Raw genomic sequence first — 25,177 nt, 5'->3', positions numbered from 1 at the left:
TTGCATTTCCCTGTTAACATACACGGAGCATTTTTTTTTTTTTAAGATTTTATTTATTTATTTGACAGACACAGCAAGAGAGGGAACACAAGCGGGGGGAGTAGGAGAAGGAGAAGCAGGCTTCCCGCCAAGCAAGGAGCCTGATGCAGGGCTTGATCCCAGGACCCTGGGATCATGACCTGAGCAGAAGGCAGACACTTAATGACTGAGCCACCCAGGCACCCCAGAGCATTTTTTTTTAATATGCTCATTTGCCATCTATATATCTTCTTTGGGGATGTCTGTTAAGATTATTGGCCCACTTTTTAATCAGGTTTGTTTTCCTACTGTTGAATTTTTAAGAGTTCTTTGTATATTTTAGGTAACAGTCCTTGATTATCAAGTGTGTCTTAGCAAATCTTTTCTCCCAGTCTGTGACTTATCTTCTGATTTTCTTGATATTGTCTTGCAGAGCAAAAGTATTTAATTTTAACAAAGTTCAGCTTGTCATTCATTTCTTTCATGGTGCATGTCTTTAATGTTGTACCTAAAAAGGCATCACCATTCTCAAGGTAATCAAGGTTTTCTCCTTTGTTATCTTCGAAGAGTTTTACAGTTTCATGTTTTACAACTAGCTCTATACTACATTTTGAGTTAATCTGTGAAGGATGTAAGGTCTGTGTTTAGATTCACTTTTCTGCGTGTGGATGTTCACTTGTTCCAGCATCATTTGTTGAAGAGGCTCTTTGTTAATCAGGTGTTTTTTAAACACAGGAAGAAATGCCTTTGCAGCTTCCTCATCTGCATCTTTAGCGTCCTCAATTAGCTAACAAAGTGGAAAGGGTAGCAGTTTTTTTGTTTTTGGTTTTTAAAGATTTTATTTTTTAAGTAATCTCTACACCCAACGTGGGGCTTGAACTCACAACCCCAAGATCAAGATCATGCTTCACCGACTAAGCCAACCAGGCACCTCAAAGGTAGCAGTTTTTGAAGCCCCTCCTTCCTAAAATTTTCAGTTTTGTTAAAGAATTTTCTATATTGCTTAGACTTTCTTCAAATATGCCCTGATTGATTCAAACTTTATTTTACTGGGGAAAAAACACAATACAATTTCTATGTTATGCTGACATTATTCTTTAGTTTATCAAATGTGTATGAGTCAACTCACATTAAAGAAACATTGTATCAATAAAGGCTTTAATTTGATTACAGTTCATAAAGTCCTTCCTTTTTTAGTCATCAGCTTACTATCTACAAAATATATTTTTTGTCTATCACAAAATATCCCTTCTGTAACCTATAAGAAAGATGTTTTTCCCAAAACCAGAAATGATTTTTTACTCTTCCTCCCTAAAATGTCTAGATTTTTATACTTACACTAAATTATAAAGTCATAGAATTGATATATCAGGTTTTCCTTAGAACAGTAGTTTGTGGCTTCATATAAAACATGTCTCAGTTACTGTAGAGTAATTACATTAGAATCTCTGTGTAAAAAAATCAGTATATTTCAAAAGCTCCTTAGTTGATTCATAATGTACTATCAGGTTTGAGAATCACTGCCTGAAAATAAAAAAAACTAAAGGTATTCCAGTTGTATTTGGACATTCCAATGAAGCCTATGCTAGTCAGATTAACCGCCAGCAGAATTCAAAGTTTACTGTTGGGTGAGTAATTTGCAACATGTACCATTTATGTTAACTGACTTCCATCTTGTTTTAGAGATATGAGATTTATTATATCACTTTTTGCATTAATATTTGTAATTGTGACATAAAACATAGGAATTTAATTCTATATCTGAAATGCTAGGACTAAAATCTGTTGTGTTTTATTGTCCAGCATCATTTTATTCCCACATGGTTTGTGTTGGAAGTCAGGTGATTTTTGTGATGTGATCACATATTTGTAGATTATGTTGTATCATGGAGATGGGATTTATACTAAATTTCACTGAAGATACAAGAGAGGTTGTCATTAGACAAATGACACTTATATTTTTTTAAATGTCCTGAAAACATGACTGAATCTCAGGTGTTTTGCAGTTTTAAATACTACTCATAACTATGTCTTTATAAAAGAAACCCAAATCCTGGAAGGTCCAAGTAACTTCCAGAAAAAGGATTTGTAAAATGCTTCAAAGTTAAGGCCAAACAACTACTCAAGTGGCTGGCAGGTGATTGGAACTGAGTCAGTGAATTCAGTGCTTTGGAATCTTAATTTGCTGGATAAAGGCTACCTTACCATTATGCTTTTTTTTCTTTTCTCTCCTCTGGTGCTTGTGACTTTCTCGGTTGTATGAGATGTTGACCAGCCTCCCTAGTAGAAAAGATGTGGGTTCCTTGAGGGCAGGGTCACTCTTACTTTTCTTCATTTGGTCCTCAGTATCTAGCACAGTCTTTTAAGCCTAGAAGTGGCCTGGAATGAAGAATTACTTTCTAGGTAAACATGTTTGTAAAATGGAGTGATAGTATGAATTTTTCATATTCAAATCCTTTAGAGCCTTGCGATTTCAGAGCTGCTTCATTGCTGAGGAGACTGTTATAAAGAGGTCTTTTACTAGTTAACAATTAAAATCCATCAGATAGAATCTTAGCTGATTTAACCAATGCTGAATAGTATAGTAAATACTATCACTGCCAAGTATTAATAATAGGTTTTCTTCTAAAGAAGTTAGACTGAATTAGTAATTGATAATTCTAACATCTCACCCAAAGATCACAAAACAATTAGCATGTTACCTTAATTTCAGAATCTATTGTGGTATTTACTGTTTAAGATAGCAGAATTGCTTGTCCAGAGAGCAGAAAATATATTCAGTGACTTTTCTCCACATGAAAAATTCATTCAACATAGATACTGATTTGACTACCACTTGACTTTATTCTAAATTATGAATATGTTTGGGACATAAACCAAAGAGTGAATTGCATTTGTAGAGTTGTCAAAGAAACAGAACACTCTCCAGTCAGTGGAAGGACAAAAACCAATTTTTATCAAGTAACTAATTGATATCTGATACATACATACCTCAAATCTATACATATAAAAAAATATATTTATAGTATATCTCATATATATGTCTTATGTCTAACACTTCTCAATATATCTAATATATCTCAAATATATAGGAATTCAAATGTTCTAAAATAAGAGTTTAGGGCGCCTGGGTGGCTCAGTCGTGAAGCGTCTGCCTTCGGGTCAGGTCATGATCCCAGGGTCCTGGGATCGAGCCCCGCATCGGGCTCCCTGCTTCGCAGGAAGCCTGATTCTCCCTCTCCCACTCCCCCTGCTTGTGTTCCCTCTCTCGCTTTGTCTCTCTCTGTCAAATAAATAAATAAAATCTTTAAAAAAATAATAAAAATAATAAATAAGAGTTTAAATCAGTGGTTATATGATACTCTTGAAAAGTCTATATTTATTGTCTTTTTCTGTGCCTAAAAAACTATTCTTAACCTGTTTCATGAAAACAAACTATTTATTATATTTAAAAATGTTTATATTGATGAATTAAGTTACCGAATACTAAAATAAAAAGATGGCATAGCTCTTTAGTTTTCTAAAGAGAGTCTCACAACTCAGAAGTTTGTGGTTCTATCAAAAACACTAATTATACTTAATAGGAAATACCAGATTTAGAGTTTTCAAGTTGCCAACCCATTTCATTAAAATATTTACTAGAATACTAATTCCAAAGTAATTGCCTGTCAAATCAAATCAATTAAAGCGGGTTAAAGCCAACCTCTGTGGATACACTTTGTAATTTCTACTGGGTACCACTTATTTAGAGACAGTTTGTTATTGTTATTGGCATAAGTCAGGCCAATAACCATTCAGATCTTTCTGAGTTAGAATCTACCCTTCCTTCCTTCCTTCCATCTTTCCCGTCATAGATTTCATTATATAAAAGCATTCACCAGTTCACTTTGTTTCCTCATTCCTGCCAAAAAGTCTTTTATTTGACAATGTCTTTGTTACATGGGCCCTCCTGTCAGGATCACCAGCATTGTTTGCAATAGGTTATTCTGGTTAATTAAATTTACCATTAAATGGGGTTAGAATTTTAATGCCTCTTTTGTTTATTTCCAGATTTATATTCCCAAATCCCTAATGTCTGACCCCTGACTATTGTCTTCTGCTGGTGGAAGGGGATAAAATTGAGGACTTAATTCCTGTTTCCATTATTTCTTAGAATGAAATATATATGTATCCAGCCTTGAATTCCCCTTAGAGCCCCAGCATCCCTGGTCCTGTCCCTATCAAAGAAGAACTTTTAGTAGCTTTACACTTAAGTACTCTGAAATATCTTTGACAATGTACACTAGAAGTAGTAGGGTGTGAAAAAATATTTAAAGTAATCATATAACGCAGTATAGTCATTTATCCTCCATTCCAACTCCTTTTGGATTTTATTTATTTATTTATTTATTTTTTTTTTAAAGATTTTATTTATTTATTTGAGAGAGAGAGCATGAAAGGGGGGAGGGTCAGAGGGAGAAGCAGACTCCCTGCCGAGCAGGGAGCCCGATGCGGGACTCGATCCAGGGACTCCAGGATCATGACCTGAGCCGAAGGCAGTCGCTTAACCAACTGAGCCACCCAGGCGCCCCTCCTTTTGGATTTTAAATCTCTCATTGGCAATAAACATTAGAGTTAAAATATTTCCAGAGAACTGAATATATTTAACCATGTATGTTTTAAAGCGTATATTTAACAGTAGTAATCTTGTCTGATTTAAACAACAAATTAATCATTTATCATATTAATAAGGCTTTGTTTCTATCCATTTACATTATCTTCCTAGGATTTATTTCCCCCTAAAATATCATGAATTTATAATATTTCTAACAGCTGCTGCTGTTCGGAAACATTTCAAGTAATAAGTAACATTTTATTACTACTGCATTATTAAAGTAGACACTGCTAACTCCTCTTAACAGAATAGATAAGAAGGTATGTATAATCCAGAAACATGTAATCTATAGCCAGGAAATGAAACCAGTATACCATTTAGTTTCCCAGTTTTGCACCAAAGTTGCCTGAGAGGAAACTTTGTTATGATTTTTGGTTAAAGTTTTTATTTTTTTAGAGATTTATTTATTTATTTGACAGTGAGAGACACAGCAAGAGAGGGAACACAAGCAGCAGGCGTGGGAGAGGGAGAAGCAGGCTTCCTGCTGAGCAGGGAGCTGGATGCGCAGCTCAAGCCCAGGACCCTGGGATCATGACCTGAGCCAAAGGCAGATGCTTCACGACTGAGCCACCCAGGCACCCCTAGTTTTTATTTAAATTCCAGTTAGTTAACATCCTGAGAGGAAATTTAATCACATTTTCACTCTTAGGTAGTTTTGAAAGTAAGAAATGCAGCATGGAGGGGCGGCAGCAGCCAAAATTTCTCTGCAGTGTTTTCATAGTCTAATAAGAAAAAGGAGCTTAATCAGTATTATCTCATTAGCCATAGTATGGGTGGAAACCAAACTATTTCTACAACCTCTAGTCTATTATATGGCTTGCTCCTAAGCTCCATTTTTTAGTAGCTCCTAAGCTAATTGAGAATTTTCTAGACAAAAAACTGTAAATCTGCAAATAACCAATTTCCGAGCCCATCCTTGGGGAATTTAATAGGATGGACAGTGCTTTGGGGATGTATAAGAAAGCAGTTTCTGAGTATTTCTAGAAAAATTGGACATGGTAATAGCTCCAGCATTACAGTAGTGTGGTTGTCATCCAGTCTTTTTCTGACTCATCTTTGGTATTGATTATGCTTGCATACAAACTGAACAGACCCGCTTGACTAGAAATAATTAGGTGATAGGAGTTGGGCTCTCTGCTCATCAGGGAGTCTGCTTCTCCTTCTCCCTCTGCCCCTCCCCCCCCATGCACACACACTCTCAAATAAATAAATAAAATCTTAAAAAAAAAAAATCAGGTGATAGAATGTGCTATAGAGCTTAACACCTAAAACAGTTTTTCTTTACAGAATGGGAATGTAAAAAAAAAATCTTTGGGGAGCAAGAGAGTTGTTAATCCTGATTCTATGTGAAAAACATGTTGCCTTTTCTCAAATCTTTACTGTAGACAGGATGCAGTAATCTGGTCCTATTAGAGACTTTCTGGAATATATATCCTCATAGATAAAGAATCCCATTATGACTGTTGTCAGATAGTAAATTCCTGTATTTATATAAAAGATAACATTTTACTTCCAGGAACAGTAGTCCGCAGGGTTAACTTTAATGGTAGAGATTTTAGGCACTGTGATAACCAGTTTAAAAAAAATAGTTTTGCCGGGGGATTTGTCTGTAGTTTCTACATTATATCCTATATAATTATGCCTGTTCTGTCTTCAGGCTCTCTCCTTCTACTCTGGCTGCAAAGTGAGATAATTTAAGGGCGCCTGGGTGGCTCAGTTGGTTAAGCGACTGCCTTCGGCTCAGGTCATGATCCTGGAGTCCCAGGATCGAGTCCCGCGTCGGGCTTCCTGCTCGGCGGGGAGTCTGCTTCGTCCTCTGACCCTATCCCCTCTCATGTGTTCTCTCTCTCTCCTTCTCTCTCTCAAATAAATAAAATCTTAAAAAAAAAAAAAAAACAAAACAAAAAAAGTGAGATAATTTAAATCCTACTGCAGAATGGTGATTAATTTAGTTAGTTATTTGATTGCTTGAAATCCCAACATGAGGACACTTCACATACACATCATAAATAAAAATGTTAGACTAAATGATAGAAATATATTGACAAGATATGTGGTTTTTAAACTTTTTGGAGTCCCCAGAATTCTTTAAGAATCTATTAAATCAAAAGACCTTCTTCCCAGAAAAATTCACATACGTATCATTTTGAATATAGTTTCACAATGAACTCCGTAGACCTGAGTCTGTGAATCAGCTAGGTGCTTATGGACCCAACATTAAGAACTTTAGCACTAATTAGATCTGCCCTGTCTAATATGACAGCCAATAATCACTTATAGCTATTTAAATTAAAATTAAACACAATTAAAGTTCCCTATTCTCACTATCCACATTTTCAGTGCTCAATAGCAACATGCGGCTACCATATTGGGCAGAGCAGATATAGAATATTTCCTTCATCTCAGATGGTTCTATTGGACAACACTGGGTTAGATGTTTCTAAAATAGCCTACTTAAGAATCTTATCATTATGTATATGTGTTTGTGTAGAGCTGCATGATTTGACAACCTAGAACATAGATGTTGTAAGAAAAATCAGCTGCTTTTAGGCACAGAATACAAATCTTTTCTTGAAACATAAATATGTCTCAAAGTAAGGCTTCTAGCTAACCTCAGCTGGGCCTTCAGGACTTTTCTACTGTGATTTCTTTTTTATCTTTTTGTATCTAAATTGCATTTTCCATAGTAGTAGTTCTGAGTCTCTTCCACTTTTCCTTAAGCTCTTGCCTTTCAGTATGGTTGGAGACCTCATGTGTTCAGAAAACTGTGGCTATCAATATAAATTTCTTCAACTGCCCTTATCTCGATATTAAAAATCTCATTGAGTTTTCTTTTATTTTAATGTGCTACAGAAATAGCAAGGTGATCAAGAGAATACAGAAGCCTCTGAATTTCAAAAATATAATCAGAACCTAACAGTAAATAGTTACAAAGTGACCTTATGCTTTAGAAGCATGGACTCCATTCTCATACGATTTGATCTTTTAGGTCCAAGTTAGGGCTGTAGAACGTGTATTTTGAATTAATCCACAGGAACTTCTAATACACATCAATGTAGATAATGCCCATCCTCAAACTTACAGCCATATTCATAATTATCAGTAGTAACACTAGGACGTTTGCTGAGCTTACGTGTCAGTCATCCATGTGCTTTACATTAATTTCCTCAATTAATCCTCATAACTACTCTATCAGTGATCATTATGATTAATCCATTTTATGGTGTGGAAACAGGCTACGAGAGGTTAAGTAACTTGCCCAGGACTGGTTAATAGGAGTTGATGGGACCAAATTTTTTTTTAAGATTTTATTTATTTGTTTGAGAAAGTGAGAGAGCATGAGCAGGGGGAGAGAGGCAGAAGCAGACTCCCTGCCGAGCAGGGAACCCGATGTGGGTCTCGATCCCAGGACCCCAGGACCATGACCTGAGCCGAAGGCAGACGCCCAACCAACTTGAGCCACCCAGGTGCCCCTACAGTATTTTTGAATATGTGTACATTGTTGTACAGCAGATCTCTAGAATTTTTTTACCTTGCATGATTGAAACTCTATACTCAATTGCACAACTACTCCCCATTTTCTCCTCCCCCATCTCTTGACAACCATCATTGTACCTTCTGCTTGTCTGTGTTTGACTACTTTAGGTACTTCATATAAGTAGAATCATACAGAATTTGTCCTTTTGTGACTGGCTTACATTTAAGTCTTCAGTCCATTTTGAGTTGATTTTTGTGTGTGCTATAAAGTAGGGTAAATGATTTTATTCTTTTGCATGTGACTATCCAGTTTACACAACAATGGTGTTCTTCAACAAATGATTGTTAAACTGTTAAACTTTCCCAAGTGTAGTCTTGGCATCTTTGTCAAAGATCATCTGACAGTATATGTGGGGGTTTATTTCTGGGCTCTCTGTTCTGTTCTCTGATCTCTGTATATCTGTCTTTGTGCCGGTACCGTCTGTTTTGATTACTGTAGCTTTGTACTATGTTATGTAGTCAGGAAGTGTGATGCCTCCAGTTTTGTTCCTCTTCGTTCCTCAAGATTATTTTGGCTATTCAGAGTCCTTTGTGGTTCCATATGAATTTTAGGATTGTTTTTCTATTTCTATTTCTAAATCCCATTGGGGTTTTGATAGATTGCTTTGAATTTGTAGATTGCTTTGGGTAATGTGGACATTTTAACATTGTAAGTCTTCCAATTCATGAACACAGGCTGTCTTCCCAACTATTTGTATCTCAATTTCTTTCCTCACTATTTTGTAGTTTTCAGTGTACAAGTCTTTTTGCCTTTTTGGTTAAGCTTATTCCTAAGTATTTTACTCTTTTTTTTTTCTTTTTAAGATTTTGTTTTTAAGTAATCTCTACACCTAACGTGGAGCTTGAACTCACCACCCGGAGATCAAGAGTCACATGCTCTACCTACTGAGCCAGCTGCGTGCACCCTGTATTTTACTCTTTCTGATGCTATTATAAATGGAATCATTTCCTTTTCAGAAGGTTCACTGTTAGTGTATAGGAACACAACTGATTTTTGAATGTTGATTTTGTAGACTGCAACTTGCCTGAATTTATTCGTTATAAGTGTGTGTGTGTGTGTGTGTGTGTGGAATCTACAGTATTCTACATATAAAATCATGTCATCTGCAAACAGATAGTTTTACTTTTTCTCTGATTTGGATGCCTTTTATTTCTTTTTTCTTGCTTAATTTCTCTTGTTAGAACTTCCAGTATTCCATTGAATAGAAGTGGCAAGAGTGAACATCCTTGCTTGTTCCTGATTTTAGAGGGAAAGCTTTCAGTTTTTAACAGTTGAATATAATGTTAACTGTGAGCTTTTCATATATGGTCTTCATTATGTTGGGGAAATGTTCTTCTTTTCCTAGTTTGTTGAGTGTTTTTATCATGAAAGGATGTTGAATTTTGTCAAATGCTTTTTCTGCATCATGTGATTTTTATCTTTGATTCTGCTAATGTGATTTATCAGAGTGATTGATTTTCATATGCTGAGCCATCCTTGCATCCCAGGGATAAATCCCGCTTGATTATGGCATATAATTCTTTTAATGTGCCATTGAATTTGGCTAGTATTTTGTTGAGGATCTGTACATGTGTATTCATTGGAGATACTGGCTGGTAGTTTTCTTGTAATGTCTGTCTGGTTTTAGTATCAGGTTAATGCTGGCCTCATAAAATGTTGGGAGTATTCACTCCACTGATGTTTTGGAGGAGTTTGAGAAGGCTTAGCACTAAGTCTTCTTTAAATGTATGGTAGAATTCTTCTGTGAGGTCATCTGTTGCCAGGCTTTTCTTTGGAGGTTTTTCATTACTGATTCAAGCTCTCTATAGGTCTATTCGGATTTTCTGTTTCTTCATGATTCAGTTTGGCAGGTTGTATGTTTCTAGGAATTTCATCCATTTCATCTAAGTTATACAATTTGCTGGCATGTTTCTTATGATCCTTCTATTTCTGTGGTATCAGTTATAATTTCCCCTTCTTTCATATCTGATTTTGAGTCTTTTTTCTTAGTCTAACTAAAGGTTTGTCAATTTTATCTCTTCAAAACAACTCTTGATTTTATTGATTTTTTTTTGCATTCTTTATTTCATTCTGTCCTACTCTTTATTATTTCCTTCCTTATGCTAACTTTGAGCTTAGTTTTTTCTTCTTTGACTAGTTCCTTGAGTTGGTTAGTTTATGAGATCGTTCTTCTTTTTAAACATAGGCATTTACCACTGTAAGCTTCCCTATTAGTCCTGTTTTTTGCTGCATCCCGTACATTTGTTGTATTTTCATTTTATTAGGACTTGTTTTGTGACTTAATATGTTATGTTACTTCCTTAATTGAAGACCTTCTGAATCTACTCACAACTTCCAGATTAAATATAAATCCTTGGGCTGGCATTAAGGCCCACCAGCATGTGATCCATCTACCCTTGCAGCTTTTTTTACTTAGACTCTAGCACTAATTGGCTATTTTGACTTTTAACTACCTATATATACTTGCTGGAATTCTTTGCCATTTCAAGAATCCTCTATGAAGGGGCTCCTGGGTGGCTCAGTCGTTAAGCATCTGCCTTCAGCTCACGTCATGATCCCAGGGTCCTGGACTCGAGCCCAGCATTGGGCTCCCTGCTCAGCAGGAAGCCTGCTTCTTCTCCCTCTCCCACTCCCCTTGCTTGTGTTCTCTCTCTCCGTCAAAAAATGAATAAAATCTTAAAAGAAAAAAAAAAAGAATCCTCTATGAAGAATTTGCTTCATTTCTCCTGATTTGTGTGCTTTTTTCCCTCCCTATCCCTTAACCCTTGATTTATATGGTCAACTTTGCATATGTTGACTAGTATTATAATTATTTGTATAGTTGTCTCATTTTCCTCTAGCAACTTCTTCAGGATAGGGATTTTATGTTAATAATCTTTGTAGTTTTGATAGTGTCTAGCATATACTTTCTGCATAGTAGGCACTCAATTTTAAAATGGTAAATTTAATCAGAATTTTTCATCTTAAATGTCAAGACTTAGAAAGTGGCCAAATAAAATTATGCTTGCTTTATTTCTTTCTCTTAATTTTATCTGTCACAGTCAAATTGAGGAACTCATCAGATAACTTGCTTTTTATTTAAAAATTTTCCTGTGTTAGGGGTGTATGGGTGACTCGGTTGAACATCCAAGTCTTGATTTTGGCTCAGGTCATGAGATCAAGCTACGTGTTGGGCTTCATGCTGAGTGTGCAGCCTGCTTGGAATTCTCTCCCTCTGCCTCCCCCTCCCCCACCCCTGCACAAAGCTCATATGCTTTTATGTTCTCTCTCTCTCTTAAAAAAAAAAAAAGATTTCAATGTTAAAGAAAATTGGGGGTAAATGAATGCATTCATAATCTTTCATTGTTTTTCTTTTTGGATGTTTTCTTTCAAACCTTGTACTTGTATGTGGGTATATGTAACGTGTGTTTGTGTGTGTGAGGAATTGTATGCAATTCATTGTGGGTTAGGCTCTTTTCAACAAATAACAAACATGATTTACATTATTTCTCCATTGTCTTCATAATTGTCATTTAGCAAATGCATAATATACAGCACAGATATGCTTTTTTTTAAGATTTTATTTTTTATTTTTTTATTTTAATTTTTATTGTTATGTTAATCACCATACATCATTAGTTTTTGATGTAGTGTTCCATGATCCATTGTTTGCGCATAACACCCAGTGCTCCATGCAGAACATGCCCTCTTTAATACCCATCACCAGGCTAACCCATCCTCCCACCCTCCTCCCCTCTAGAACCCTCAGTTTGTTTTTCAGAGTCCATCATCTCTCATGGTTCGTCTCCCCCTCCAATTTTCCCCCCTTCATTCTTCCCCTCCTGCTATCTTCTTCTTTTTTTTTCTTAACATATATTGCATTATTTGTTTCAGAGGTACAGATTTGTGATTCAACAGTCTTGCACAATTCACAGCGCTCACCATAGCACATACCCTTCCTTTTATTTATTTTGAGAGAGAGAGAGAGACAGAAAGAGAGCACAAGTGGGGGGAGGGGCAGGAGAGGGAGAGAGACAAGCAGACTCCCACTGAGCTGGGATCCCGATGAGGAGCTCACTCCCAGGACCCTGAGATCATGACCTGAGCCAAAGTCAGATGCTTAACCAACTGAGCCACCCAGGCACCCCTGCCATATTTTAAAGAACTGATTTTCATTTCCATGACACTTAGGTGTTTCTATTACTTTGCTTTATAGGTGATGTTGTTAAAAAGTTTTTATAGCTTTTTGCTTGTGTTAAATTAGCTCCTTAAATTTCTAAGCACATGTTTATTAGGTTTAAGGGTTGAATGTGTTTATAACCCTGTTTCCATACCAAAGGCTGTGGCAAACCCGCCAGCTGTAGCTGAGTGTACTAATTCAGCACAGCCTCATCAGCAGTCTCAGTGTGGTGGCAAGAATGTATAACAACACTCACTTAAGTCCATCCCCCCTTGCCCATATTCCCCTGCTCTTAGTAGTTGTATAGTAAATTAATCTTTTTTTTCTTTTTTTAAAGGTTTTATTTATTTATTTGTCAGAGCGAGCACAAGCAGAGGGAGCCGCAGGCAGAGGGAGAAGCAGGCTCCCCGCTGAGCAGGGAGCCCGATGCAGGACTCAACCCTAGGACCCCGGGATCATGACCTGAGCTGAAGGCAGACACTTAACCGACTGAGCCAGAAAATCAATCTTTTTAATATTAGGTCTCAGTAATTTACAAAATGAACTATTAGCCCAAGGGTAGTTAAATAAGGGTCTTACATTCTTACTCTGAGCTTTAGAGATATGTTGTGGTTAAAAAGACCAGACCCTGTCTTCTCCATTTTCCAAATGCATCTGTATGGGGCACACACTTAGAAATTAAGGAACTGACAAAAAAAAAAAAAGAGAGAGAGAGAGAGAAATTAAGGAACTAATTTGTTCAGAAAGTAGAAGGTTTTTTTTTGTTGTTGTTAAGAGAGAAGTGAGAGAAGTACTTTAAAGAACTTAGAAATAAAGTTACCTTCTTGACGTTTAACTTTCGGAATAAAACTAAGACATAATAAATGAGATTGAGTTGGCATCGGAGTCCTATGGAAAGGGATGGTGTTTGTCAAATCAAAAGCTTAGAGATCAGGCCTGAAAATATTATCCAGACTTGATAAAATACTAAAGAAAGCAATCATCAAATAAATTACACTAATATAAATAAAGAACAAATGTAAAGGAAATGTTTACTTTGGAAATTGGGTGTTTGTTTATAGCATTTCTAAGTTAAAACTACAAAAACAGAAATATCCTGCCCGTCTTCATATTCCAAATTTTATGATTATCAGTTAGATTATCTGAATGTGATAAGAGTAGCAACTAAACTTATTTGATCTGGGTTGAGTATATCGCCACATTATGAGTATATCACCAAATTACTGCTTTTTTTTTTTCAGAGTTTTAGCAGTGTGATGGTAGTGTGCAAAGCAAAGTGTAGGTACTTCCTTAAAGGGGATGTGTGAGATGTTGTGCAGTTCCCCATGAAGGAATGTTGAAAAACTTCTTATCAATTATTTGTTGATACGGGCTTTTCTTTTCTCATTTGACTTAAGGGGGACAGAAACCTCAGAAGCTTCTTATTTTTCCTTCAAAGCACCAGCAGCTTTTATCTACTTAGCAGAAATGGTAGACTGTAAAGTTTAGGGATACATTTTAGCACATAGATGTATTATGAATTCATGACTGGTTTTGTTCCCTAGATAGAACCTTACTACTCAAAGTATGGTTGTGGATGAGCAAACTGACATCACCTGGGAACTTAGACATGCAGAATTTCAAGCCTTTTTACCTCCTAGACCTACTTTGTTAGTTCATGTCCTCCAAGAAGCACACACTAAGGTGGGATTTGACGTGTAAGAGATTTTGGGGGGAAGATACCAAAGGAAGGAAAAAGGAGAAAGTGCTGGAGGAGGTAGCAATGTAGGTCTGACCCCTGTGAAGGAAAGAGGGAAGGAAGGGCAGTGGAGTCGAATGTCAGACTGCGGCACAGTTGTAAGCAAGTTTCTGACAACTTGATGGGAGTCCTCCAGCCAATGTCACATGTCAGTGAAATTCCATGTCTCATAGGAACGAGTCTGCCTTACTATTTCTGCTGCCTCTAGTCATGTACTGAGAGCAGCCTGTGGAAGCTTAGCTTCGGTGCAAGTAGGATTTCAGAGCACAGCACCTGAGACTATCTTTGTTTCAATTATGCTCATAGCAGCAGGAGATTGGACTGGCATGTTTCCCTGGCCACCACACCTCCTGAATCAGGATCTGCATTTTAACAAAGTCTCCAGGTGAATTATAAGCACATTAAAACTTTGAGAAGCAGGATCCTAGAATAATAATTTGGCACTTTGGGGATTTTACCCAGAGTCAGTAAAATTGTTTATAATTAGCATAGGATCTCCTCAAAAATTCAGCTCTCTTGGGATGATATTTTTTACAGTTCATTTGAACAGAGTTGCTGTTCAAAGTGAGAACTAGAGCAGATAATTTGTTGTTGTTAATTTATAAGAAATGTGTGAAGCAGATTTGGGGCCAAAGCAGAGTTTCCAAGATGCTTTGCCTCTTTGCTGAAAGGAGCTAGATACAGTTTATTTCCTTTTGCCTTTTCAAATTCAAGGTCCCTGTAGCAAAGAATTCTGTATTTCTGTATTTATTGTTTTTTTACCATGTGGTAAGGTGTAGCTATGATTCTTATGGAATCTAGAAATAAACAATCTATTGGACAGCTAGAAATAATCTATTGGACAAATCTTACTGAGTTATCTCTGCTGACCCTGTGCTTAGTATTTGAGAAGCTCTCTTTAGGACAGAATACAGTATCAGGTAAGCTTTGCCACAAGGCCTGTTCCCTATTTACAGACTTTTCCATGAGTTCACCGTATTCTCATGTATAATCAAGATGTCTACAATCCCCATGGAATCATCCTTTGAACCATTGATCCTCAGACTTCAGTTTAGGGACTACTGCTTGGTAAAAGTTACATTTCCTCAGTCCACAATAAAGTCTTAAAATCATTACTTTTTAAAAGCCCTCCAGGTGATGAAATGCAAACAGACTTGGAAACCACTACTCTAAAGTAAAATATATATTGGAGATTCAGACCTTTCACACAGAAACATTCTCTGATGGAGTGGTATAATTTACTCTGCCATCCAATGCCCCTTGTCTCTGTCTACTGGCCAGTATGAATGAAAATTTTAAAAAGAACTTAGAAATTCCTCATTAAACATACTTTAATTATACTCAATACTTAGAATTTAGTGTAGTTTTTACATCATTCTTCATTATCAGTGGGCTCATTACACCAAGGCCCACAGCACTAAAGATTTGGATGTCATTATTCTGTACTGCTCTCATTCCCCTAAAGACAGACAGCCACAGGTGTTTCCTGAAATGGGGCTTACCTAGAAGCTGAGTTAAAGGTACAACTCTACTTTTAAGTAATTCTAATCTTACTCATTCTTTCAGACACTTATCAAATACCATCTATGGTTCATGCACTCTATAGTCTACACTAGAGATATGAAAATAAGATTTAGTCCTGACCTTGAGGAGTTCTCATACTGCCCTAGAGACACATATTACAACAGAGATATTTGCTCTTGTTGGGCATGGAGAGATGGAGTCAAACCCTCAAAAGGAGTTGGGGGGTTGGGGTGCTGGCAAACAAAACAACACAAATGCATCACATGAGACTCCAGTCACTGCTCTCCTTGTCCAGCAGCCATGCCAGGAATATCTAACATTGGAGCAGGTCACCTGGGCTCATCTAAAGCTTAACTCATTATCCATCCCTCTCACAGAACAAAAAAAACCCTGCTTTTCTGCCTACATTTCTAGATTGGTGACTGGCACCCCTCATTTATACTGCCTCGCCAGCCAGAAACTCAGAAGGCATCCTGGTCATCTTCACTCCTTATAGCCAACCAGTAATCAGGAACTGTCAGTTTTAGCTCTGCAGCCTCTCCTCTGTCCATCCCGTCAAAGCACTGCCAACATTGCTGCCTCCATTCTGGACACTGCAGTAGTCTCCCAGCTGGCCAGTCTCCTCATCTTGAGACTTGTCTCTTTCTCATCCGCTCTCCCCAAAGCAGTTTTAAACGTAGGAGTGACTCTGCTTCCTATAGGAAAAGGTCTGACTTCCTCTGTCTTCTGTATAGGGTAAGAGTGCTAGTGCTTTAGCCAGACTGCTTGGAGTCAAATCCTGGCTCCACCGCTTACTGGCTGTCTAGGGCAAGGCACTTAGCCTCTCAGTGTCTCAGTTTCCTCAACTATGAAATAGGGAAGGAAATGGAATCTCTGTCCTTGGGTTTTTGTAAGGGTTGATTGGGTTAATACTATACATATAAAGTTAACACTGTACATATAAAGTGCTTGACAATGCCTGGCACAAAATGAACCCACAGTGCTGGTGGCGGTCCTGGTGCAGTAACACAGTGTACATGCCCCGTGAGTAAAGACAACCAGGATTCACCTGGCCTTGCAGGGATTAACAGTCCGAAGTGGGGAAAGAAAGACAAGTAGGTAAACAAATTACTTCTTTTGAATGATGCTGTTGTAAATTTGAGCATGATGCTAAATGATTAAGGAGTCAGAATGCTAAAATCTTACTGTCCAAAATGTTCTATTAAAATTTTTATTTTCTGAGACTGCCTGGGTGGCTCGGTTGGATGAGTGTCTGACTCTTGATTTTGGCTTAGGTCATGATACCAGGGTTGTGATATCAAGCCCCCACCTTGGGCTCTGGACTCATCGCAGAGTCTGCTTAAAGTTTTTCTCTCCTCCTCCCCGTGCACACGCTCACTCTCTCTTCTGTCAAATAAATAAATAAATCTTTAAAAAAAATTTTTTTTCTCTTCTGGATTATGTAGTAACTTGAGTTCCCAAAGCAGCTTAGTACCTCCTAAACCACAAGTTCCTCATACATGAAATTTGCATATATATGGTTTTGTTCCTGTATGCCTTTACAGTAACCACAAGCAGTTTGGTTCTGGGATGTGTCAACATATAGTTTCATTCTCTTAGGAATAATTTGGAGAAAGAGAAACTGGGCATTGAACATCCAAAAGGGAGGGGAATGAACCACAGAAGAATATTGGAGAATTTGTAGTGAAACCCTGGGAAAGCAAATGGACAATGACGGAGATAAACTGTACCCAGTGGTTTTTGGAGGAGGTGGGCTACTGAGATTTGTTGGTGGAAGTAGTATTGAGGAGACTGCAGGACACTGGCAGAATACGCAGAAATTCAGTGTGGCTTGTAAATACATATGAATTCAAAATAGCACTGAGTGTGTACATTAAAGAGAAACAGAGATTTGGGGAAATGCCTTTTGGAACTGGGGGCAGAATAGTGTAGTGTTTGAATTTAGTCTTAAATTACTATGTTTATGCCCCTTGATTTAACAGAAAAGTTAAAAAACTCTCAGTAGTCTCATCTGTAAGATGGGGATTATAATAGTACTAACTGGAAAAGGTAGCTATGATTGAGAAAGTGACCTGAAGCCCTTTGCTGGTAATTTACAAATATCAAACACTTAGGAATGTTAGCTCTTGCTATTGGTGATGATTAATACATTGTTTTCTGTAGTCAGGCAAAATGAATTTACACATACATCATGCAAATTTGGGGAGAAGGGTGTAGGATGGTACCTGTTATTTTCTAGATGGCCAGTAATGTTTACTAATGGTACCTTTATTTAGAATATATGTTGTCTTTTGTTGCCCCATTCTAATGAATGTAAAATATAGTTTCATAAGTATATTACCTCTCTTCCCCCATCCTATTTTTAACATGAGGGTTTAAGTTCCTACAGAATTTAACTACAACTGAAGAACTATAGAACTCCAAAACTCCTTGCTTCCATTGTATAATTTAATAAATGTAATGGTAACACATCACTTTTGTTAATAGTGCTTCTTGAAGTGCTTGTATATTTTAAATACTCTCTACTTTGTTATGTGTACCCTATTTTCACCTTTTCTGGTATTAAATAATTTTATGGAACTAAGATAGAAGTTTAATATAGCATACTTTAATATGAGCAGAGTATTATGAGTCATGTATTAGAGGACATGTCCTTTGGGACACCTTCCCACCCCAGCTCAGTTAAGTGACTCTCCTACCCATGCTCCCGCAAACCCTATACATTCTGTCTCTCTCTATCCTTTCAACTTACTTGTACCGTCAAACAAGTTGCAAGCACATTAGCCTTGATAATAAGGATCCTATCATGCAACGTTAAGCAGAAAAGAACAGCACTCAGTAGCTACTCAGCTGATTTTTGTGGAGTGAATCAATGCTTACCCAGTGCTAAGGCCATGATCCTTAGTGCACCAGTGACTGTATCCACGAATTAGGCAATTAAGAAGCCCTTTAGAAATAAAGTAAGATAAAAACAAGAAAATAAAATTAGTACTAAGCTAATTCCAAAGACTTTTCTGTGGAATAACTGTCTTTTTTTTTTTTTCTTTAAGATTTATTTATTTTAGAGAGGGAGAAAGAAAGAGAGAGAGAATGGAGGGGAGGGGCAGAGGGATAGGGAAAGAATCTTAAGCAGACTCTGCACTGAGCGCGGAGCCAGACATGGGACTTGATCTCACGACCCTGAGATCAGGACCTGAGCTGCAACTAAGAGTTGGATGCTTAACCGACTGTGCTACCCAGGCTTCCGGAATAGCTGTCTTTATGAAGAAGATTCTCTGCCCTTCCTCAGATACTAAATGTCTTACCCTAGTTGCCTACTTACTACTCAGTAGCTTGCATAAGGTGACAGGTCCAGCCTTCCTCCTTGGAAGACTGAAGAGGGCTCCTGACACAACTGGCTGTGGTTTGAGGCCTGAATTCAGAACTATAGACCTTACACAGCTCAACTCTTAAAGATACCATAGATGATGTTAGGAAAATGAATAGTATCGGCAGGAAAAATGTTTACCATGTATGTCTAGTAATTGAGCATTCATCTCTTTGTTCACAAGAACTTGAATTATGGTATGTAATTGTGTAACAAGCAAATGGTAGACATAAATCAACATCAAAAATTGCCACCTGGGCCACCCAGCACATGCTGTGTCAACCCAATGTGAGAGCTGTCTTCTTTGCACATGACAAATAATCAGAAACAGGAAAGAGTTTGCAGGTGCAACAGGAAGCAGCTTAAAAGACTGGCCTGGTATCATCTGGAGCCTCAATATATACCATTTATTTCCCATAGTGTGATGACTATCAGCCATAGGTCACAATTGCACCATAGAACCTTAACCCAGCATGTTGCAGCCGTCCCCCGGCAAGTAGTCCCGGAATTGCTGCCATTGGCCAGTGTCCAAGAATGCTTGAACAGCTGCTCTGACAAATGGGTTTCCCCCATTCAAGCCGGCAATGGGAAGTTTGAGCTGCTTTGCAACACTCCCTGCCTCTAGGTTGCAGAATCTATTTAAAATGATAATAAAGTATCCTGCTCTCTGGCACTGTGTATTTTTCATTTTGGAAAGACGTAAATATCTTTAGGATGCAGGAGGTGAGAAATGATCCTAAAGAGTTGATTTCAGCTTTTTCTTTTTCTTTTTTTTTTTTTTTCCACTTTTGCTTTTGCTTTTTCTCTCTCCCAGACAGTAAGGATTGTATCCTGGAGCCGCTTTCCCTGCCAGAAAGTCCAGGTGGCACCACCGCTTTAGAAGGTTCTCCATCTGTCCCTTGTATTTTCTGTGAAGAACATTTTCCTATGGATGAACAAGACAAACTTCTGAAGCACATGATTATTGAACATAAGATGGTCATAGCTGATGTCAAGTTGGTTGCTGATTTCCAAAGGTAAATTTTGTTTTTGTCCATAAAAGAATTAAATTCAATATTCCATAAAGGAAAGGCATAACTTATAGGTAAGCTTATATATAAAATTATTCCTATGCAAATATAAACATTCATATTCTTTTTCAAGCATTGTTGGGAATGGGGATCTTTGGTTGGAACCTGTCAGGCCAAAAGGGTATTGTGCAAAGAACTCTCCATTTAAGTGCTGTGATGAGGTTGAGAACCAGAAAGAAAAAAAAAGTCATTCAACAAGCCAAAGGGGTATAAGTAGACAGCTGTTGAGGTCAGTGCATGAGGTACTGAGAGGAAGAAGATGAAGAGGATGAAGAGCAGATAGATAGAGGTGAGTGGTTGAGGAAATGCCAACCATGGGCATGTGTGAAATGTAGGAACTTCCCTTATATAGCCAGGACCCAAAGTGAGCTGAACTACAATTTAAGAGCACCTGACTTAGAATATCCATACCAACAGACAGGTAATATATATTCATTGTTTTCTAATTCCTAATTCCTAGAACTGATTGTCCAAGAGAAATGCCTTTTCTTAAGCAGATGGAGTGAAGCACTTATGTTCATGTTGTTATTAGTTGACACTTGGAAGCATTTTCCATATACACAATAGCATGGTAATTAACTGGCTTTGTACAGTTACTGAAAGCATATATCTTGGTATATCTGGCCAGGACCCATTTTGAGATACTCTGCCCTGATTTCCCTACAAAACACTGCAGTAGCCCAGGTGTTGTAGTATCTCTGCATCTAAACTCTATGTCTGCCAGGCCACATCATTCCTAGCAAGCAACTTCTTTCTTATGATGGGTCTTGCAAGCTGTATCACTAAGAGTAGACTATGAAACCAGGCAGGCCTAGGGGTGAATGCAGACTTGGTGAATTCCTGACCATGTAACTTCAAACAAACTACTTAAACCACTCTAAGCAGCAGTTTCCTCATCAGTAAAAGGGGATAACACCATCTTGCATAAGATGGTTGAGTGTTATGTAAAACAGGACATGTATAGCACCAGCTAGTGTCTGGGACATTTTTTCTATCCACCACATGGTAGCCAAAAATTTCATTATATTTGGATTACAAAAGATATATATTTGAAATCTTAGTTTTCCACAACTATAGCTTGAGTTCTCTATAGGTATTTATGCTGTCTGAATGCCTAATTATTATTTGTCAAGTATAACTTTTGAGAAAATTGAATTTAGGATCCTGAATACACTAAACTTCGAGAATGAGTTTGTTTTTAAGTTGCCTACAGGAGTAATATTAGCTATTCTCTAACCCTTCTCTCAACTGCCTAGCACTAATACAGAACGTCTGTTGAGTGCTTTCTGTATTATTATGGCCCCTTATATCCACTCACTCAGCATTGCGATTTTTTAGTAAATTTTGGTGTTGCCTGGTCAGTAAGCAGAGATACAACAGTGAAGGAGAATTATATGAATGATATATGCTACCAGCTGGTAGAATAAACCAATTACTACATAATTTCAGAGGAAGCACTTCATACTTCCCCTTCTCATTCCTTAATCTTTATTTTCCGTTAAAATATTTGTGTTTTTATATATATGTATGTGTGTGTATGTGTGTATTTTGGGAGTATTCTCATACATGATTTCTAGTTGTATGTAGTCATGTCTGTTGGATTTGTTTTAGATACTTTTTAGGCTAGAGATATTTTAATTCTTATCAAGTAACCATTAATGGGACTATCAAATGAGCTATTTGATAAGTTGTATCACTCAGCTTTTCTTTGATGTAAATCTATTCTTTTACTTCGCTTTATCATGTAAATGCAAATTCTCCCTCAGGAATTGGAAAAAAATAAGATGATCTGCCAGTGATAATTGAGATTTTTCTTTCTCCTCAAGTCTGTGAGGAATATCTAAATTTGAGTTTGTATTTTCCTTTTGCGCTTACGTATGATAGCTAAGCAGCTATATTTATACTAACCTCTCTTTTGTATCCTTGATATTAATCTCATCTGTATGTGGGCAGGAAAATCAAATTATTTACTAGGTCTCAGACTCAGGAGTCAATAATTAAATGTTGGAATCAGTCACCCTCTAAATGCAGTTATGCTATAAAATGGGTGCTTTAATTAAAAAGCAAAAGCTATATAGCTGATATATATAAGTGCTTTCTATATAATAAAGTGTGTGGTTAACATGTACTTTAAATTTGGAAACCCAAATTTTCCTTGTCAGCCGTCATCTCAGTAAGCTTCACTCTGGTGGTTAGTTCAAATTGACCAAGAATGTATGTGATAAACTCTTGCTTTTAAGTGCTTTTTAATACATCCAGTCTCCTGTAGATAATACCCTCCTACTATTTAGGAAAACTAAAAATTCCTCTCCAAAAGAATACAAACATTGACTCTGAGAGTTAAGTTGGAATCTTCTCAATGTTACAGGACTTTTTCCTAACGTCAGAAAAGTCACAGGGGTGGGTATATGTGTTTGTGTATGTATAGATTTACGTGTGTGTGTGTGTGTGTGTATAACTTCTCAGAGAGGAATTGTTTCTTCTGAGTACAATAAGTAATAAAGATGATAAATAATAGATGAGATAGACTGACTTTGTGCTTTACTGGAAAGAAGCTATAAATTTTCATGTTAAATATATTTAACATTTTCTTTATTGGAAAAAAGTTAACAGTAAAACTTTCTCAGAATAAAACAAAAATAAAAATCTTTCCTTTGAGCCACTTAACGTCATTATTTATACTGAACCATTTGCTAGCTTTATTCAGTAAATAAAATTTTTCCAGAAGATAAATGCTAACTCCTTAATTCTTACCCCTTTCTATATTAAATTCCACTCATTCAGTGCTACTTAATTAACAACCATATCTCAAATCTTTAGGCCGTTGTCAGTAAATACACCAATTACAGTGAGGGGATGGGCGGGCAAGATTACTAGAAGAATTTTTTTGGGAAACAATTCAGTGAAACATGATTGAAATTCTTCCAAAAGAAAAAAGTATTTGCTAATGACCTAATAATTACTCTTATGGCTTTTTAACTAAGTACGAAATGCTTTGATAACTGTCCTCCCAATAAAGAATTCACATCACATATCATTTCTTGGCTGCCTTTAAATATTGAGTGATTACAACTGTAGCTTTAAATACACTAGAGTAGTAAGAAAACATGAAGAGACATACTAAGTGATCCCTTAACATCGACTATCCCCCAGATGGTCTTCAATGGAACGGTAATCAGGGTGAGGAACCTCTCCATGGTTTATTGTAGCAGTATTCATGATGAAACTCCTTATCGAATTTGACTGTCCTGGTGTTTGTTTAAGTCTGTTATTTCAGCACCCAGTTCTGCTGTATGAATTTGATTAGTCATGAAAATAGATGGCTATGTAGTATGGTTTGGAAGAACAATCCATCTTCTATTCCTGGCATCTCTAATAGAGGTTCTCCTGTGTTCCTTCATCCCTGGCACCACTGTGCAATAGAAAATATGCTGAGGGGAGAATAAGGAAAATGGCTGGGAGTGTCATTTTTTTTTTCTTACGTCTTCTCATGCCTTTTATTTCTCCCTTTTTCTCTCTGGGGTTAAGTAGTGGGGAATGGAAAAGAGGAGAATGAGAGTAGCTGTGTAAGATACTGAGGAGTAAACAGTGCTGTCACTGCCCTCTGTGACCAAAGAATAATGTTTCTGCCTTTTGTAGGTACTTTTCTTCTTTTTGTTCCTGTTGTTGGATCCGATATGCACTTGCCTTCTGCATCTGACACTTCTAATATGGAAGCCAACAAGCTAGCCATGGTGTCAGTGGTTATGGTTTGAGGGTGAGCTGGAGCCTCAGATACATCGTTTTTAGATCTCTTAAGATAAGGTCTAGCACTATTCTATAAGGAAAGAGTTCTCCCCTTATTTATCCATCCGGGTCAACAGTGTGGTTGTATATGAGAAGAAAGAACTAAAGCATGGTTTTATTTTCATACGTTATTCTTTTACTTCTTTTCCTTGTCTAAACTCAGTCTTGTCATCTGTTTATATTTTTCTCTGTCACAGTTCTCTCTTTCTCTCAGACCTCTCTCCCAGCACATTTTTTTTTTTCAAATACATGAATGCCCTTTTTGTAGAGCACCATGGGGTTGGGACATTAATGTTAAGAAAAAGGGAAAGAAGAATTAAAAGGAGACAAAATAGTGAGAGTTGAAGGCTACTTAGAGAAACTTACAGGAATCTTTAAATGCTCTTCTACTCTTAAAAACATTTCTTGCTAACCTACTATGTACAAAACATTGCTAGTTGCTATATCAAGCCATTTAAAATGTCCAAATTTTTACTGTCTCTTACTAAATCTATTTCAGTAAGTCCCATCCCTTTCAGGGGTTTTTCTTTTTCTGCTATAAGTTTTTTGGGGTTTTTTGGTTGTTCTGTGTATCAGCCATATAGCCTAATAAATGTCAACCTTTCCATGTCCCTTCTCCCCATGAAGGAGGCTACCTTCTTTTCTTGGTACCATTTATAAATGAGATTGCAATTGCCAATATAAATCTTGTTACATAAACGGGAAAATGAACAGGTTGTTGAATCCTGTCATCTTACTCCTTTCATCAGACAGTGCAGGTCTGGGTGTTATGCTATGCTTTAAAATTTACCCAGGGTGCTGCTTCTAACCCCACTCATTAGATACAAGAATTGTAAGCTTGGCTGTTTTTCCAAAAATCTGCCTCCTTTCAGACACAGTGTGCACATACAAAATTTTTCTGTCTTGTCATGTAGGTATTGAATTTAGACTGATGTCTCATTGCATATTTTTTTGCATTCAGTTCTTTTTATGTGTAAGATAATCACCCAGCTTTCAATTTATTGGAAAATGTGTGATAAAGCCTATTTAATCATTGTTGCATTTTAAATTCATATAAACTTAGATGTGATTTCAGAAAAACTTCATTATCACATAAAAATAATTCATTTTAACTTCCTCATGTGTCTGTTTATTGAATTTAGGGATAGTAAAGTTTAATCATGTCCATGCCTTTGCAGAGTAATTTCATTTCATTAAATATTTATTTCATATTTCTACAATGCTCTACTGCCTTTCCATTTACAAATTTTCTAGCAGTTCTCAGTCAACATTTGATTTATTGTTTTGGGATAATTAAATGGTCTTATAAAACCTTATCACTCT

At 36.9% G+C, this 25,177-nt stretch overlaps 1 protein-coding gene across 2 annotated transcripts in view; it reads left to right on the top strand.

Annotated features, from left to right (window-relative positions):
- The window catches only part of ZNF277 (zinc finger protein 277), a 121,776-nt gene that overhangs the window by 37,719 nt on the left and 58,880 nt on the right, over positions 1–25,177 (top strand). Inside the window, exon 2 of one of the 2 annotated variants that reach the window (XM_045864388.3) lies at positions 19,813–20,014. In XM_045864388.3, the coding sequence (XP_045720344.1) occupies positions 19,813–20,014 (202 nt within the window). The remainder of the gene's footprint in view (positions 1–19,812; positions 20,015–25,177) is intronic. The other variant, XM_064575042.1, reaches the window with a different exon arrangement.

The sequence above is a fragment of the Mirounga angustirostris genome, unplaced genomic scaffold, assembly GCF_029215605.1.
Source record: "Mirounga angustirostris isolate CCGP_5_RB_7025 unplaced genomic scaffold, mMirAng1.0.hap1 SCAF_12, whole genome shotgun sequence".
NCBI lineage: Eukaryota > Metazoa > Chordata > Mammalia > Carnivora > Phocidae > Mirounga > Mirounga angustirostris.
Note: the sequence above shows the minus strand (reverse complement) of the source record. Positions and strands in the feature narration are given on the sequence as shown.